The sequence below is a fragment of the Elephas maximus genome, chromosome 2 (genome assembly GCF_024166365.1).
Source record: "Elephas maximus indicus isolate mEleMax1 chromosome 2, mEleMax1 primary haplotype, whole genome shotgun sequence".
Classification (NCBI taxonomy): Eukaryota; Metazoa; Chordata; class Mammalia; order Proboscidea; family Elephantidae; genus Elephas; species Elephas maximus.
In genome coordinates, this window is record NC_064820.1 from 147152074 (window position 1) to 147169426 (window position 17353).

The 17353-nt window shown below is 35.7% G+C and overlaps 1 protein-coding gene across 1 annotated transcript in view; it reads left to right on the top strand.

Annotated features, from left to right (window-relative positions):
- SEC24A (SEC24 homolog A, COPII coat complex component) overlaps positions 1 to 14621 on the top strand; it is a 103359-nt gene extending 88738 nt beyond the window's left edge. The window contains exons 19-23 of the mRNA XM_049873673.1: positions 1925 to 2062; positions 8099 to 8203; positions 8509 to 8601; positions 10947 to 11050; positions 11686 to 14621. Coding sequence (XP_049729630.1) covers positions 1925 to 2062; positions 8099 to 8203; positions 8509 to 8601; positions 10947 to 11050; positions 11686 to 11800 — 555 coding nt within the window. The 3' untranslated portion in view covers positions 11801 to 14621. The remainder of the gene's footprint in view (positions 1 to 1924; positions 2063 to 8098; positions 8204 to 8508; positions 8602 to 10946; positions 11051 to 11685) is intronic.
- The last annotated feature ends 2732 nt before the right edge of the window (positions 14622 to 17353 follow it).

Genomic DNA, 17353 nt, shown 5'->3' on the forward strand with positions numbered 1-17353 from the left:
CTGTTCATAAGAGATGTTTACTAAGTGTTCAGTAGTGTTATTTAAGATTCAAAAGATGACCAATTTTCCAGTTTTCCAAAATAAGAATAATTTATTTTGAAGCAAGAAGTCACACGTGAGACTCTTTATGGCTCTGTCCTGCTCCCCGCATTATCTCAGCTACCTTACACTTCTTAATTTTCCTTAGAGATGCTTTCTCATATCTATGTACCTATTTCCATGGCCTAGACTGCACTTCTCTATCTTTGTCTTTAAGCTCAAATGTTGCTTCTCTGGCACTTGCCTTTCCTTCTGTGGTCTTGCAGCTCTTTATGTATAGCTTTGCTATAAAGTTTTCCATTTGATACTTACTATTTATATCTCTTCCTGCCTGCCCAACTCCTGCCCCCCTAAAAAGAAAGAAAACTCTGGACTGTGGAGAAGGCTTATTTTTCCAATGTCCTAAATCAACCTGTCTGTATGTAGTCTCTTCCAGGTGAGAAGGGTAACCTGCTACTCCTTAATCTGAATGGCTTTTGAATCTACAGTTACAGTTTCTTTTGCTCAAATTATGTGTTTTTACTTCTGAATATATTCAGTGTAAGCTCATAGAAATTAAATATTTGAATTTTAGCATTTACAAATCTGAGCTCTTCCCTCTCCCTCAGGTCTTTCCTCAAATGCTGTCTTTTCACTTTGGCTTGCCTTTTTGATCTCCCTATTTAATATGCAACACTTTCTCCCCACCCCACCCCACCCCTACTCTACCCTGATGTTCTTTATCTCTCTTCCCTCCTTTATTTTTTTCATTAGCACTTACCACTGACATTTTACCTATTTATTTTCTACCTCTACCTTACTAGGACAGGGATTTTAATCTTTTTCATTCACCACTGTGTCCCAGCACTTAAAACAGTTCCTAGTACACACCATTACTTTCAAGTTGATTCTGACTTATGGTGGCCCCATATGTGTCAGAGTAAAACTGTGCTGCACGAGGTTTTCAATGCTTGATGTTTTGGAATAAGATCTCCAGGCCTTTCTTCTGTGGCATCTCTGGGTAGACTTGAACCTCTAACCTTTCAGTTAGCAGCTGTGTGTTAACAATTTGTACCACCCAGGGATTCTTCCTGGTACATAGTGGTATTCATTTTAGTCAATAAATGGACCTTTTCTTTCATTTCCCATAGTACTCTTTTCTCTTAATGACTATCTATGTACCAGTTTCAAAAATCTTAAGAGCCTTTTCTAATCTTTCTTTATCTATAGTCAGTATATTTGTTTTAATGCATAATTTCATTGCTCTTCTCTCTACCCCTTTTTACTTTTTCCATCAATTTAAATGCTTAAAATCTTACCTCAAAACTTTGTGATTCTCTGTGAAGTTAATATATCAGTTAAATCTTAAAATTACTTATTTACTCTATTCTGCTAATAAGCAGCTATCCTCATTTTTATTATTTATATATTTTTCCTGCTTGATCTGTAAGTTTTGTTGCATTGTTTAACTTCTCTAATTGTGTGAGAAACAAAGACAGTCGCCATTACTTATCACCTAGCATTTATTTATTTGGGCCTTCATACATGCCTTTATTTTGTCATCTGCAGTATAACTTGATCCTTCTCTTGGTGTTGCTTAGGTTGTTATGGGACTATCACTATATGGTAGGTGGTAGATAGGGTGTTTAGATCTATTTTACTTATTAGAAAACAGACACCAGAGAGATCATATGCCTCTGCCATGGTCAGGTAATTAATTTTTCAAGACTTTTAAGTGGAAAGTAGCCACAATTTAATAGATGTGATATAGTTCAAAGAATCATTAACAGTAAATTTGCTAATTTTATCTAAAGATATTCTTCTAACAATTGGCATTTGTAATGTTCTTTATGTATTTTTTAAATATATTTTCTCTCTTGTGTGGTGGGATTGCTTTTTATTACAGAAATCATTCCAGACTGGGACAAATGCTCGTCTAGATGAACGCATTTTTGCTATGTGTCAAGTGAAAAATCAACCCCTGGTTTACCTTATGCTATCAACTCACCCCACTTTGTATAGAGTTGACAATCTCTCAGATGAGGTAAGATTGCTTTCTTTTTAGTGGCTTGTACTTGAAGATTTATAAGCCTAATTATATAGAATCGAGTGCAGAAATGAGAAGGGGTTTGTTTGTTATTTAAAGCTTTATATTTTATTCCTTAACTAGGTCTGAGTAAAGAAAAATTTTAAATTAATTATTTATTTATTGTGCTTTAGGTCAAAGTTTGCGAATCAAGTCAGTCTCTCATACAAAAAGTTATACACACCTTGCTATGTACTCCTAGCTGCTCCCCTCCTAATGAGACAGCACATTCCTCCTCTCCACCCTGTATTCCCCTTGTCCATTCTACCAGTTCCTGTCCCCCTCTTCCTTCTCATCTCACCACCAGACAGGAGTTGCCCACATAGTCTCAAGTGTCTACTTCAGCCAAGAAGCTCACTCCTCACCAATATTACTGTCTATCTTATAGTCAAGTCCAATCCCTGTCTGTAGAGTTGGCTTCGGGAATGGTTCCAATCTTGGGCTAACAACGGGTCCGGGGACTGAGTAAAGAAATTTTGGTTTAGTGAAGCACTTGAAAATAGTGCCTTTCATTTAAATTTCCTCAGACAGGTCTCTAGAGCATACCTAAGTAAAGGAAGAGATTGGCAAATTGGCCAGAGTAACCAATTATATGTTTATTTAAACAAATTATTCTGAAAGGAATATCCTGGGATTGAAATTACATCTGAATATCCCAGGTCAGTGTTCAGTGTAACACTGTCCTTGAATTAAAGAAAAACGGTTCAGGTTGTAACATTATTTGCCTTTGATAAGAAATTTACTTGAGTTAAAGCGATAAGCATGAAAATGTTAAATCATACATTTTTCTTTCAAAAATTATGACCAAGTTAGGATATATAAATTGGAAATAATATTTTGGTTAAAAACATTGCGAGGTTCAAGAATTCAGGAAATCTTGCATATATAAAGGAGAAATTGCTAATGAAATTTGAGGTAACTTTGTAGCAAAGCAAAACTATTAATGACATTATTGTGTTTGTAGTACAAAAATAATAACTATACATTAATCCTGTGTTTAGCAAATCCGGTTAACTGGGTGTACCGTTTTCTCACATTAAAAAGTAGGAAATTAACAAAAATATAAATGTAAAATAATGGTATGTTTATAATAAAGAAAACACCAAGAAGAAAAACAAAGAAACAAAAAAATCGTTTATACTTTTATCCAAAGAAAGGCATTGTTAACATACCAGTGGTATATCTATCAAGACTTTTGTCAATACTAGGGGCCCTAATATAGGGCATAAATGGGATAAAAACCATTTATCCTAACAATACACAAACACCAGAATATAAGCTAAATAACTGGGATTTTCTAAAAGCTAAACACTTAAGCTCATCAAAAGACTTCACCAAAAAAATAAAAAGAGAACCTACAGACTGGGAAAAAATTTTTGGCTATGACATATTCGACAAAGGTCTAATCTCTAAAATCTGTAGGAAAATCCAACAGCTCTACAACAGAAAGACAAATAATCCAATTAAAAAATAGACAAAGGATATGAACAGACACTTTACCAAAAAAGACATTCAGGCAGCTAACAGACCCATGAGGAAATGCTCACAATCCCTAGCTATTAGAGAAATGCAGATCAAAACTATAATGCGATACCATCTCACCCCAACGTTACTGGCATGAATCAAAAAAACAGAAAATAACAAATGTTGGAGAGGTTGTGGGGAGATTGGAACTCATAGGCACTGCTGGTGGGGATGTAAAATGGCATAACCATTTTGGAAAATGATATGGTGCTTCCCTAAAAAGCTAGAAATAGAAATACCATATGACCCAGCAATCCCACTCTTAGGAATATATCCAAGAGAAATACGAGCCATCGTACAAATAGGTATATGCACACCCATGTTCATTATTCATAATAGCAAAAAGATGGAAACAACCTAAGTGCCCATCAACAGATGAATAGATAAACTATGGTATATGCACACAGTGGAATACTATACAGCAATAAAGAACAGTAGTGGATCTGTGCAACACTTCACAACATGGATGAATCCAGAGGATATTATGCTGAGTGAAATAAGTCAATCACAAAATGGCAAATACCGTATGAGACTATCATAAAAACTCGAGAAAAGGTTTACATACGGAAACAATCTCTGATAGTTATGAGGGAGGGGAGGGGTGCGGAAGGCAAAACGCTAACTAGAATAGTAGGTAACTGGTAACTTTGGCGAAGACTAAGACAGTACACAATACTGGGGGAGTCAGTACAACTTGACCAAGGCAAAGTCATAGAAGCTTCACAGACACATCCAAACTCCCTGTGGGACCGAGTTACTAGGCTGAGGGCTGGGGACCATGGTCTCAGGGATATCTAGCTCAATTGGCATAACATGGTTTATAAAGAAAATGTTCTACGTCCGACTGTGGTGAGTAGTATCTGGGGTCTTAAAAGCTTACGAGCGACCATCTAAGATACATGTACTGGCCCCATCCCTGCTGGAGCAAAGGAGAATGAAGAAAACCAAGGACGCAAGGGAAAGATTAGTCCAAAGGATTAATGGACCACAACTACCACAACCTCTGCCAGACTGAGCCCAGAAAAACTGGATGGTACCTGGCTATATCACCAACTGCTCTGACAGGGATCACAATAGAGGGTCCTTGACAGAGCAGGAGAAAAATATAGAACAAAATCCAAATTCACAAAATAAGACCAGACTTGTTGATCTGAGAGAGACTGGAGAAACCCCAAGACTATGCCCCCCGGATACCTTTTTAACTTCGTACTGAAGTCACTCCTGAGTTTCACCCTTCAGCCAAAGATTAGACTTGTCTATAGGGCAAACAGTAACACATGTGAGGAACATCTTCATAGTCAGTCATGTATGTGAGGCTAAATGGGCGCACCAGCCCAAAAGCAAAGACAAAAAGGCAGGAAGGGACAGGAAAACGGATGAATAGAAACAGGGAACCTGGGGTGAAGAGGAGGAGAGTGTTGACACATTACAGGGTTGGCAACCAGTGTCTTAAAACGATGTGTTACTTGTTTAATGAGAAACTAATTTGCTCTGTAAACTTTCACCTAAAGCACAATTTAAAAAAGACTTTTGATTGCATGTAAGCTTAGGCAAAAGCGGGACTGGAATGATATTCAAAAACAAACCACAGGAAAGGCAAGAGTAGAACTAGACCCTGAATCTACTAGATCTTCAGATTCAGAACTCTCTGTGTGAGCTTCATTCTTTCAGATTAGCCTTCTCTACAAAACTAGGAAGCATAACCACTGATAGCTTTCCTTCCTCACTATCTGAGAAAGACAAGGCTCCCTTTTTTTTTTGTTCACATTAGAAAGCCCCAAAGGAACACTTCTGATTGGTTGTATTTGGATTGTGGTCTTTCCTCTGTCCCCCACCTTCCCCAAGGCCAGAGGTCTTAAGGTACTGTGATTAATAGCCCCTGTTAGAACTAGAACCTCACCATTGAAGTGGGAAGAACAGGTCTCTCAAACAATGAGGAGTGCAGGAACAAGGGGTGCCGAAAGGACAGAACAATAAATGTCCTCTACAGGTAAACTTTCTTCCTATCTTTATTGTCTATGGATAGTTTTTGTTTGCTTTACTTAATTGTGGTCATACTATGTGAATCCGGCTGTTTTTGTAGTTTTGAACATTAATTAATATATGTAAAACTCTTAGAACAATGCCTGGCTAAAATAAGCACCACATAAGTAGCCAAACCAAACCCATTGCCGTCGAGTTCGCTCCAACTCGTAGCAACCCTATAGGACAGAGTAAAACTGCCCCGTAGGGTTTCCAAGGAGTGCCTGGTGGATTCGAACTGTCGACGTTTTGGGTACCAGCCATAGCTCTTAACCACTGAGCCATCATCACCGTCATCATCATCATCATGATCGTCATGATAATTAAGCATATTTTCATGTGTGCAAACATTTTTTTAAAGCATACATTTTAATGACTTTACGAAGTCATTAAACCATTCTACTATTGTTGGACTGCCCAGTGTTTCCACTTTTAACCACCTATATTCACATAACATCACTATCACTAGGCTATATAAATAAATAAATAAATAAGGCTAGATACTAGGTCTATATTTCACTTCCTCCCTTGGGTAAGGCTCAATTACATACCTAAGTTTATTTTTGATCCAAAATAAATAGTTATGAAATTTTTTAAGATTTAAAAAAAATATTTTCAGATAACAGTGCTAAGAGTCATTATAAATGAGCATTTTCCATTTCTGGCTTTAATAAATAAATGTCAAATTGGAAAGAACTGTTAAAATCTCATTTACATTTGTGGTTACGAGAAGGGGGAGGGAGGGAGGGTGAGAGAGGGGTGTTTACTAAATAGATAATAGACAGGAACTACTTTTTTTACTTTAGGTGAAGGGAAGGATAACATTCAACACAGTGGAGGTCAGCACAACTGGACTAAACCAAAGCAAAGCCGTTTCCTGAATAAAATCTCATTTACATTAGATGTTTTTCCTTCCCTCAGGATGTACATATGACTTCAAACCAAGCAAGGTCTAATCTGAACCAATTTGTAGATTTTTGCTTGGATTTGAAAGAAATATCCTCATATTTTCTGTCTCTCTCATAAACTTTTTATTTTGGAATAATTTTAGATTCTAAAAAAAGCTGCAAATATTACATAGAAAATTCTCATGTACCTCTCACCCAGTTCCCCCTATTGTTAAAAATCTTACATAACCCTGGTACTTTTTTAAAAACCAAGAAACCAACATTGGTACGTTATTATTAACTAAATTCCAGACTTGATTTGGGTTTCACTAATGTCATTTATCTGTTCCAGGATACTAGATTGCATTTATTATATTAGTTTTTTGTTGCTGTTGTTGAGAATATACACAGCAGAACATATACCAATTCAAAAATATCTACATGTAGAATTCAGTGACTTTGATTTCATTCTTCAAGTTGTGCCACTATTCTTACCCTACTTTTCTGAGTTGTTCCTCCCATATTAACATAAACTCACTGCCTCCTAAGTTACCTTCTAATGTTTCCAGTTGCTGTTGTCAATTTGATCTCATCTGGATAGATCTTAAAAGAGTACAGTGCTCAAGGCAGATATTTTTTACTGGTTAAGGTAAACTATTGTTTAGGTTTAAGAAGACTTCAAGGAATATTTTTGGTTTGAGTTTTAAAGATTATCTCAGGTCAGTAGTTTCAGGGGTTCATCCAGCATCCATGCCTCTAGAAAGGCTGGATTCATGGGGATTTGAATTCTATTCTGCATTTTCCCACTTTTGATCAGGATTATTCTACGGAATCGTTGACCAAAATGTTCAGTAATGGTAGGCACCATCTAGTTCTTCTGGTCATATGGCAAAGGAGGCAGTTGTTCATGGAGGCAGTTAACCGCGCATTCCATAGCTACCTCCTGTTCCTGGCTCTCCTTTTGTTGCTCCAGGAGAATAGAGACCAATTGTCGTGCCTTGGGTGGCTGCTTGCAAGTTTTTAAGACCCCAGGCACTAGGCAATGAACTAGGAGGTAGAACAGATGCACTGAACACGTTATTAGGCCAGTTAACTAGGATGTCCCATGATACTGTAACCCTAAATCTCCCAACCAAGGGACCAAATCCCATGAGGTATTTGGCAGTACATAAGCAACCTTAGCAGCTACTCTTTTTTTTTCTTTTTCTTTTTTTGTAAATATATCTATCACATAACTTTTGCCAATTCAACTTATTACAGGTATACAAAACTTATTGACAGCAATAAATCAATGTGATTTTTCATCACCGTAAACTGAAACTAAGCATATTGCATTAGTTTTTAAAACAATAGCTAAGATCAGAGGTTAATTTGGCTTTACAGAGATTCACAGTGGCTTTGTTCAAATAAGTGAAAAGTGTTTCTTCATCTTCTTTATATTTAAATGTGAATAATTGGCCCAAACTCTTGGAGGGAACATTTATTGATACATTTTGTATGTTTAACTGTGACTCCATATTACCTGTATCTAAAGGCTTTAATCTTTTACTTAATTTCTTAGGGAGCTCTCAATATCAATGATAGAACCATACCTCAGCCCCCTATTCTTCAGCTTTCAGTGGAGAAACTGAGCAGGGATGGAGCTTTCCTCATGGATGCAGGCTTTGTAAGTAGTTTGGCTGAACCTGACTCTTCTATCTGCCTATTACTGTACCTTTTTACTTGTTAGCATTTGGCTTCGTGCCCCTTAATATTCTTCTTCCTGGACAGATGATGTACTTTTTAACCTATATATTTTGTATTTTGTACTAGCCCTCATTCTCCCTCCATAGCTTCCTTTCATGCCAAGCATATAATATCTTATCACTAAACTTACTCATCTTTTGACCTTCTAAAACGTGTGTGGTAGAAAGTGACTGAACAGACTCAGTGTTACAGTATCTCAAAATAATTTTTTGTCCTATTCTCCAGGAGATGATGCTTTGGGTTGGAAAAAATTGTGGACAGAATTTTCTCAGCCAAGTTCTAGGAGTTCAAAGCTATGCATCAATTCCACAGACTATGGTAAAGTTGATAATAGGATATTATGAAATTAGAACATAATTCCAAGAGTTTTTTAAAAAGGAAAATATCTCTACAGGTTTTACTTCTTGCTGAGTATAGTCATATTTTAATAGCATTCTTTAGATTGTTTTGTATCATTGACTTAACTGTTCTTATATATGGAATATTAATATTCATAGTTACTATTGTAGAGAGAAAGGAATGAATTTAGTTAATGGCAAAAAAAAAAGCATGCTGCAAATGGCATTAGTTTGACTTTTTTGTTTTTGTGTTTTTTTTTCTTTTTGGCAAGTGATTGCATTGTCTCTTCAGCAGGGTCCCCTTTTTAAGAGGTTTTTTTGGTAAAATATATATAACAAAACATTTATTGGCCGGATCCCTTTAATTGCTGCTGTGGAGTAAGAAATAAGCTAATTGCCACACTGGAGTACCTAGCAAATGACTGGTACTCAGTGGCAGTTGAATTAATATTGATTATTGTAGACAGTAATAATGGACTCTGCCTGTCACTAGCTATATGACCTTGGACAAGTCACTAATAGCCTCATACCCTCATTTGTAAAATAAGAATGCTCTTGCTTATGGAGGAATATTTGAAATGATGCATGAGAAAGCACTTGTTCAACTGTATGGCATTTTAGATAATTTTGAATTATAAAGTTAGAATTAATTATAAAAGATGGTCTTATTTATATGTCATATATTTCAGTCCCTACTACCAATTTGTAACTAAGTTTGGAATGTGCATTTTATGTCAACACTTTTTCATATTTATGGGTTTAACTCCATTCATAGAGCAGTCTTATTTTACAAATGAGGCTATTAGTGACTTGTCCAAGGTCATATAGCTAGTGACAGTCAGAGTCCATTATTACAGTCTGCAATAATCAATATTAATTCAACTGCCACTGAATACCAGTCATTTGCTAGGTACTCCAGTGTGGCAATTAGCTTATTTCTTACTCCACAGCAGGAATTAAAGGGTTCCAGCCTATAAATGTATTCATAGGGTATTCATGTATTTTACCTTGAGCAAAACTACTGGACTGAATGACTAGGGGTTTTAAGTAGTGAGGAGATGAGAAATGGTGATATTTGTAATAACCACCTGAATGAATCAGTTAATTCTAGATCTCATAATAAAATGAAGAGAAGAGCTAGGAAGTTCTTCTAGATCAGGGTTCAGCAAACTAAATAAAGTTGTATTGAAACATAGCCATGCGTATCATTTATGTATTGTCTATGGCTACGTTAATGGCAGAGTTGAATAGTTGGAACAGAAAGAAATGACCTCCAAGCCTAACATACTTACTATCTGGTCCTTTCAGAAAAAATTTGCCTGTACACCCATGTTCATTGCAGCATTATTTACAGTACCCAAAAGGTGGAAACAACCCATGTCCCTCAACAGATAAATGGATAAACAAAATGCAGTGTATACATACAATGCAATATTATTCAGTGATAAAGAGAAATGAGATTCTGATACATGCTACAACATGAATGAACCTTGAAAATGTCATGCTAAGTAGAATAAGTCAGACACAAAAGGAGAAATGTTGTATGATTGAAATATCTAATATAGGCAAATGCAGAGAGACTAAAGTTTATTAGTGATTACCAGGGGCCGAAGGTCCCTAGGTGGCAAAAACAGTTTATGCTTGACTGTTAACCTAAAGGTTAACCTAGCCAGCAATACCTTGGAAGATAGGCCTGGCGATCTGCTTCCACTAAGATTACAGCCAAGAAAATTGTACGGGGCAGTACTACTCTGCCACGTTGAGTCACTATGAGTTGGAATTGACTCGACATCAACTTAAAGCAGCAACAACAACTAGGCATTGGAGGGAGAGGAGAAGGAGGTAGTTATTGCCTAAGGGGTACTGAGTTACTGTTTGGAGTGATGAAAAGCTTTTAGAAATGGGTAGTGGTAATGTTTGCACAATATTGTGAATGAAATTAATGTCACTGAATTGAATACTTAAAAATAGTAAAGAAGGCAAAATTTTTGTTAAATATCTTTTACCACAATAAAATTTAAAAGAAATTATATCAGTTGATGTAAGTGAAACAACAGTAAAGGTTACTATGCATCTTTTTCTAAGAAAAAATGTTTACCAACACTTGTTCTGGATCCTTACTAGAAAACTGTGGTTTTCAGCCAAGTAGCATGTGGTATGCATCACCTTAAACATGCAGAATCTCAACTCCCTACCTCCTACATCAGTGACTGCATTTCCGTAAGATCCCCAAGTGATTCATATACATGTTAAAGTTTGAGAACCGCTTATAGATGATACATTAGACATATGATTAAAATAAGTCGGATATTACTGGTTTTCCAGACGGGTCTTCCAGAACTTGATACACCAGAATCTACCAGAACAGTAGCTTTCATCTCTTGGCTTAGAGAGCAGAGACCATTTTTTCCAATACTTTATGTAATAAGGTAAGTTGAATTTTTCACTTATTTTTAGTGAACCAGTTTGTTTTGCCCTGCAGGGACCTGTTTTGAATCAGATATGTATGCGATTTATTGCTTAAGCAAACTCTTCAGGAGGATATAGGAAAAAGAAAAAGAATTCTTCTCAGTAAATAAACCAAACCTGTTGCTGTCGAGTTGATTCCGACTCATAGCGATCCTATAGGACAGAGTAGAACTGCCCCATAGAGTTTCCAAGGAGTACCTGGTGGATTCAAACTGCCAACCTTTTGGTTAGCAGCCAAACACTTAACCACTGTGCCACCAGGGCTACTCTCAATAAATAGTAAGTACTAAATAAATATTGCTTTATATCCAATGTGTGTTTATGTCACAAGTATTAGAATTCCTAAATTTTTAATGAACTTGTTAGTAAAAAACTTAACTATTTCTCTTTAATTCCACTACAAACTTTCCCCTATACAACATGAAGTTATCATTATCTCCCAAGTATTGTCAGAGAAAGTATGTAGAAGTAGCTATTTGTATGGTAAATGTTTTGATGGTTATCAGAATATGCCAAAAGCCTTGTGACACCACCGTTTATTTTATTATTAAATTTTATCTAATGCACACAAATATTTTTACCTTTTATTCCTAAGGGATGAGAATCCAATGAAGGCAACCTTCCTTCAAAACATGGTAGAAGACAGAACAGAATCTGCGTTATCATACTATGAATTCCTCTTGCATATACAGCAGCAAGTGAATAAATGAGCAAATGAAGAAATTTTACTTATATAATGTGGAACACCTGAGAACGTATAATATCTTCCTTTTCTATTAGGTTTTTGGACTAATGTGATGATTAAGATGTTCTCACTGTGATTTCGACAAGCTATAGCAAATAAAGGACCATAGCCGAGAATCAAACATGCAACTCTGAATACTGTACTTTTCAATTCAAAATGTATCTACGTATGATTGGATACCTTTTTTCCTTCGTTGCCAGTTATGTTTGTGTTGTTATGGATTGAAATAAGAAATGAGACAATATTGCAGAGGCAAAGTACATTTTGTAAAATAAAGATTTCTGTGTTCAAAGTGTATATTTGTCATTTTTTAATTTTCTGAATTTTTGGCTGCTACATTTAAAACCTCACAAGACTAAGTGTTGCAGGGAAGTTATAAATCTATTGATAAAGATCTTAAAAAAAAAATTTAGAAGGGAATAGAATGTAGACAAAGTAGAATCTATCTCCTGTACCTGTTTTTTTTTTTTTTTCTTTTTTAAGGAAGGAAAAGGATCATCATGTTAACTAAAACTAGAGTAAACTAACTCTAGCTTAAGAAGAACAATATAAATTCAAGCTTTAAAATCTGTCAGTATTCTTTATACTTGAAGAACAAAGTCACTTTGATTTGAAGTGAAAACTATAATGAAGTGGTTTTCTGATTTGCCTCAAGAATTCTTGGACATTCTGTCTTACTCTGCAGTGAAAAGAATTGGAGCTGTCTTCATAAATGTATTGGGACTGGGCAATGATGATAGGGAGATGGGAACTTTAATTATCTTGATTGTTTAAGTGGGCTTTGTTTGGAACAATTCTGCCCTGTGATGTATAATAAAAGTGTTATTTTGGTGAAATGAGGGTGATTGAAAGAAATTAAAGGTTTTAAATGCTGTCTCAAATGCATCAGTAACATTTTTCTAAGGAGTTTAATAATTAAATTGGAAGTCGCTCATAAGAAATTTTTATTCTTGGATATAAAAACATTAAAACGTGAATGCTGCTGTTTGATTTGGTGGATATTAAGATCACACAAATCTGATAACAGTGAAGTTATGAAAGAAACTTGATTTCTGAACATGCTTAAAGACTGCTTTTTTGATTCAGAGAAATATTATAGTTAAAAGTGTTAAGCGAATTTTGTTTACAAATAGGTAAATTATGCGCCTTTTTATATTTAAAGTGCTGTGATACAATATCTTTAAGAGTTTGGCTCAGTTTTCACAGATTCAGTTTGTCTTGTATGAACTTCTGAAAGTAAAAGATGTTCGTGTATAATATTTGATAAAAAGATTTTTTGTTTTAATGGGTTGGAAAATGTGTTTACAATTTTGGTCTCATATGATCACCAACGAAATAGTAACTTTCAGGTTTACATCAACATGAGCTGACTTCAACTGAGATGTTCTGGGATGGGAAAAAAGGTGGTCCCACTAGAGTGTACAGCTACTGCTTGCCAACTGGATCAGAATAATTGTGTTTTATAAAAATATCATCTCCCTTAAGCAGTGTTAAGGTTTGTTTTCAGTGTGCAAGTTGTACATTGAACTGCAAGTTTTCTTCAAAACAGCTTCATTTTTTAGGAAGCAAATTGCAAATTATAGCAAATTAAAATAAATTTATATTTTCCCTTTTAAAGAAACTAAGAGTCACTGTTATGCACTGGTTTTTCTTAAAATAACAAATTCTCTTCTTAATGTGAATTTTAAATGTTGGTATTTGTAAGTCCCTTCTTAACAGTAAAGGATCTCTCAGAGGGAAAAGTTTGTGCTTCTAGGGACAGTAATCTTCCTTGTGCCTCACACTTCATCCCTAGGTGGATATGACTCTCGTTATTACCACATGCTTTGTTAGCATATTTGACAGATTTACTTTAAAATTTTTACTTTAAAAATTATTTCAGGTATTGTGTAACATGTGCAATCCAGAATAATTTGATCGTAGCCAGGTCATAAAAATTCCTTTTGTGTTCACAATACTTTTCATCTTCAATCTCCAGATAATGAAGGAATGAATGAACCTTTTGGAGACATTGATGTTAAGCAATTCTTTGCAATATTGAATGTGATTTTTAGTTTGATTTTTTTCTTTTTTGGGGGGGCAGTGGGGCAGCACCTCCTATCTCATCTTGTATTACTTTTTGATGTAAAGCAACTAAGATTTACAATATGCCATATTTTTTTTATGATAGTTGTAAATTATCATGAAAGATCCTTGAATTTTCTACAGATCTACAACTACTAAAGTAAAAGATAAGGGCAATCTTGGTATTTAAATCTGAGCATGACGGTTATACCATAAAAAGTACTCTATTTTTCTAATTTCTAGGATTTTTAAAATAACATTTCTGTACGTCTGACATACTAATACCATTCAAGCAGTACCAGTTATTTTAGTTTGCATATATTTTCATTATTTTTAATTTAATATAATGTATTTAGTCTAATAGACTGTTTTGCAATAATTAGAATAAAAGATTTATTTCTTCTAATCAAAGATGCATAACAGCTATTATCTAGGGGACCACCAAATGTGATTTTAAGATTTTGTTAACTATTACAAATATAATCCTTATATCGAAGTTTTAACTTTGTAAAGTAGTGTATAATATTGTAACATTAAATTCTTGTTCTTAAATTCAGATGTATTGATCTTCAATGTGTTGTGTTAAATCTTGCTTCTCTGAAATGTTAAGAAACAAGATTTGTCCTCCTTTATACAGTTTGTAATTTTCACTGTTTTATTCCTGTTAAAAACAGTCATTTGTAACCCATGCAAATAATCATTTGATCTGTGCTAATTTATGAGTTTGGCTATTCAATAAAGTTAATTGAAAGAGATTACATACAGTGACTTGTTAAAGTGATATAAACAATTTGCCAATGCCAACTACGTTGTGCTTACAAGTTAAGTCAATTGTTGAAGGTGTTTTAAAACTCATAAGTAGGTGCCTGGGAGGTTAAAGGTTATTTTTTTCTCGGTGTTTTAAAGATATTATATAATCGGGTAGCTTCTGTCTGGAGGGGAGATGAGAAGGCAGAGGGGGACAGAAGCTGGCTGAATGGACACGGAAATAAAGGGTGGAGAGAAGGAGTGTGCTGTCTCATTAGGGGGAGAGTGACTAGGAGTATATAGCAAGGTATATATAAATTTTTGTATGAGAGACTGACTTGATTTGTAAACTTTCACTTAAAGCATGATAAAAACTAAAAAGATATTATGTAATTGTCTTCTGGACACTTTTTTACTGATCAGAAAACTGTTGCCAGTCTAATTGTTCATTTGATGATAATCCCTGGTATATTTTAAGATTTTTGTTTTATTCTTAAAGCTCTATGGTTTTACTACTCTGGGTTTTGTTGTTTTTCTGCTTGTTATTCAGAGCACACTTTTAATTAATTTGAAGATTGTTGTCCATCTTCAATTCTGGGAATTTTTCAGCTATTTTCCCTGTAAATATTTCCTTCTCTGCCATTCCCTTTATTCTTTTGTTATCTCCAGAATTCCTATTAGTTGTATGTCTTCACTAATTCCTTTTTTTCTTTTTTACTATGTCCAAATTAGAGTTTAATCTCCTGTATTGAATTTTGTATTTGCATAGCTACATTTTTCATTTCCGAGACTGATTTTTATACCTTTTTTTTTTTAAACTTATTTCTACCTGTTTTGTGCCGTAATGCTTGCTTGTTTGTTTTAATAATATTGTGTTTTAGGTGAAAGTTTACACAGCAAATTAGGTTCCCATTCAACAATTTTTAAAAATTTTTTATTGTGCATTAGGTGAATGTTTACAGAATTAGTTTCCCATTCGATAATTTGTACATAAAGTGTCCTATGATATTGGTTTCATTTCCCACAATGTGGCAGCGCTCTCCGTGTTTCCATCCTAGTTTCCCCGTTTCATTATGATTTTCTACCCCTTCCTGCCTTATTGTCTTTGCTTTGGGGCCCTTTTGATCGCATATAGTTGATGGTTCTAAGGAGCGTGTTCCTCTCAGGTATTATTGTTTATGGGCCCGTCTATGTATGGTTTGCCTAGAGCCCTGGTGGCATAGTGGTTATGAACTCAGTTGCTAACCAACAGGTCAGCAGTTCAATCCACGAGTCAGTCCTTGGAAACCCTGTAGGGCAGTTCTACCCTGTCCTCCAGGATCGCTATGAGTCAGAATCGTCTGGATGGCAACAGGTTTTTATGGTTTTGCTGAAAGGTGGTCTCAAGGAATGGCTTCAGTTCCAATTCAAAAGGGTGTCTTAGGCTGCTCCGACAGGGATCACAATAGAGGGTCCCAGACAGAGCTGGAGAAAAATGTAGAACAAAACTCTAACTCACCCACACACAAAAAAGACCAGAGCTACTGGCCCAACAGAGACTGGAAAACCCCCAGAGTATGGCTCCCGGACACCGTTTTAGCTTAGTAATGAAGTCATTCCTGAGGTTCACCCTTCAGCCAAAGATTAGACAGGACCATAAAACAAAATGAGACTAAAGGGGCACACCAGCCCAGGAGCAAGGACGAGAAGGCAGGAGGGAACAGGAAAGATGGTAATCAGGAACCCAAGGTTGAGAAGGGAAAGTGTTGACATGGGGCTGTTAACCAATGTCATAAAATAATATATATACTAACTGTTTAATGAGAAGCCAGCTTGTTCTGTAAACCTTCATCTAAAAGTACAATAAAAATTTTTTTGGCAAAAAAACAGGGTGTCTTAGGGCTGTAGTCTTGGGGGTTCCTCCAATCTCTGTCAGACCAGTAAGTCTGGTCTTTTTTTGAAGATTTTTTGTTCTACATTTTTCTCCTACTCTGACCGCGATGGTCTGTTATGATCCCAGTCAGAGTGGTCGGTATCCATTTAACTATTTTTATACAAATGGTTCTGTGACACTGGTTACATTTCTTTATAATGTGTCAGCATTCTCATTCTTTCCATTCTGTTTGTTCTATTTCCATTGATCTAGCTTCCCTGCCCCTCCTTACCTTCTCATCTTTCCTTTAGGGTAAATGTTAACCATTTGGTCTCATATAGTTGATTATTTAAGGGAGCAAAGTACTTCTGGGTGATATTTTATAAGCTGATCTATCATTTGGATGAAAGGTGAGCTCGAGGGGGCTGCTTCAGTTCCAAGTTCAAACGGTACCTTAGGGCAATAGTCCCAGGGGTTCCTCTAGTCTCTATCAGTCCAGTAAGTCTGGCCTTTTTTAGGAATTTGAGTTTTGTTCTACATTTTTCTCCTATCCAGGACCTTCTATTGTGTCCCTGGTCAGAATGGTCAGTAGTAGTAGCTAGCCACCACCTAGCTCTGGTCTCAGGCTAGATGAGGCTGTGGTTCATGTGGGCTACTAGTCCCATGGACTAGTTTCTTCTTTTAGTCTTTGGTTTCCATCTTCTTCTTTTGTCCCTGGCAAGGAGAGACCAATAGTTGTATCTTAGATGGCTGCTCGCAAGCTTTTAAGACCCCAGACACTATGACAATACTTACCAGACTAGGATGTAGAACATCATGAACTATGTTATGACAATTGACCGAGTTGTCCCAGGA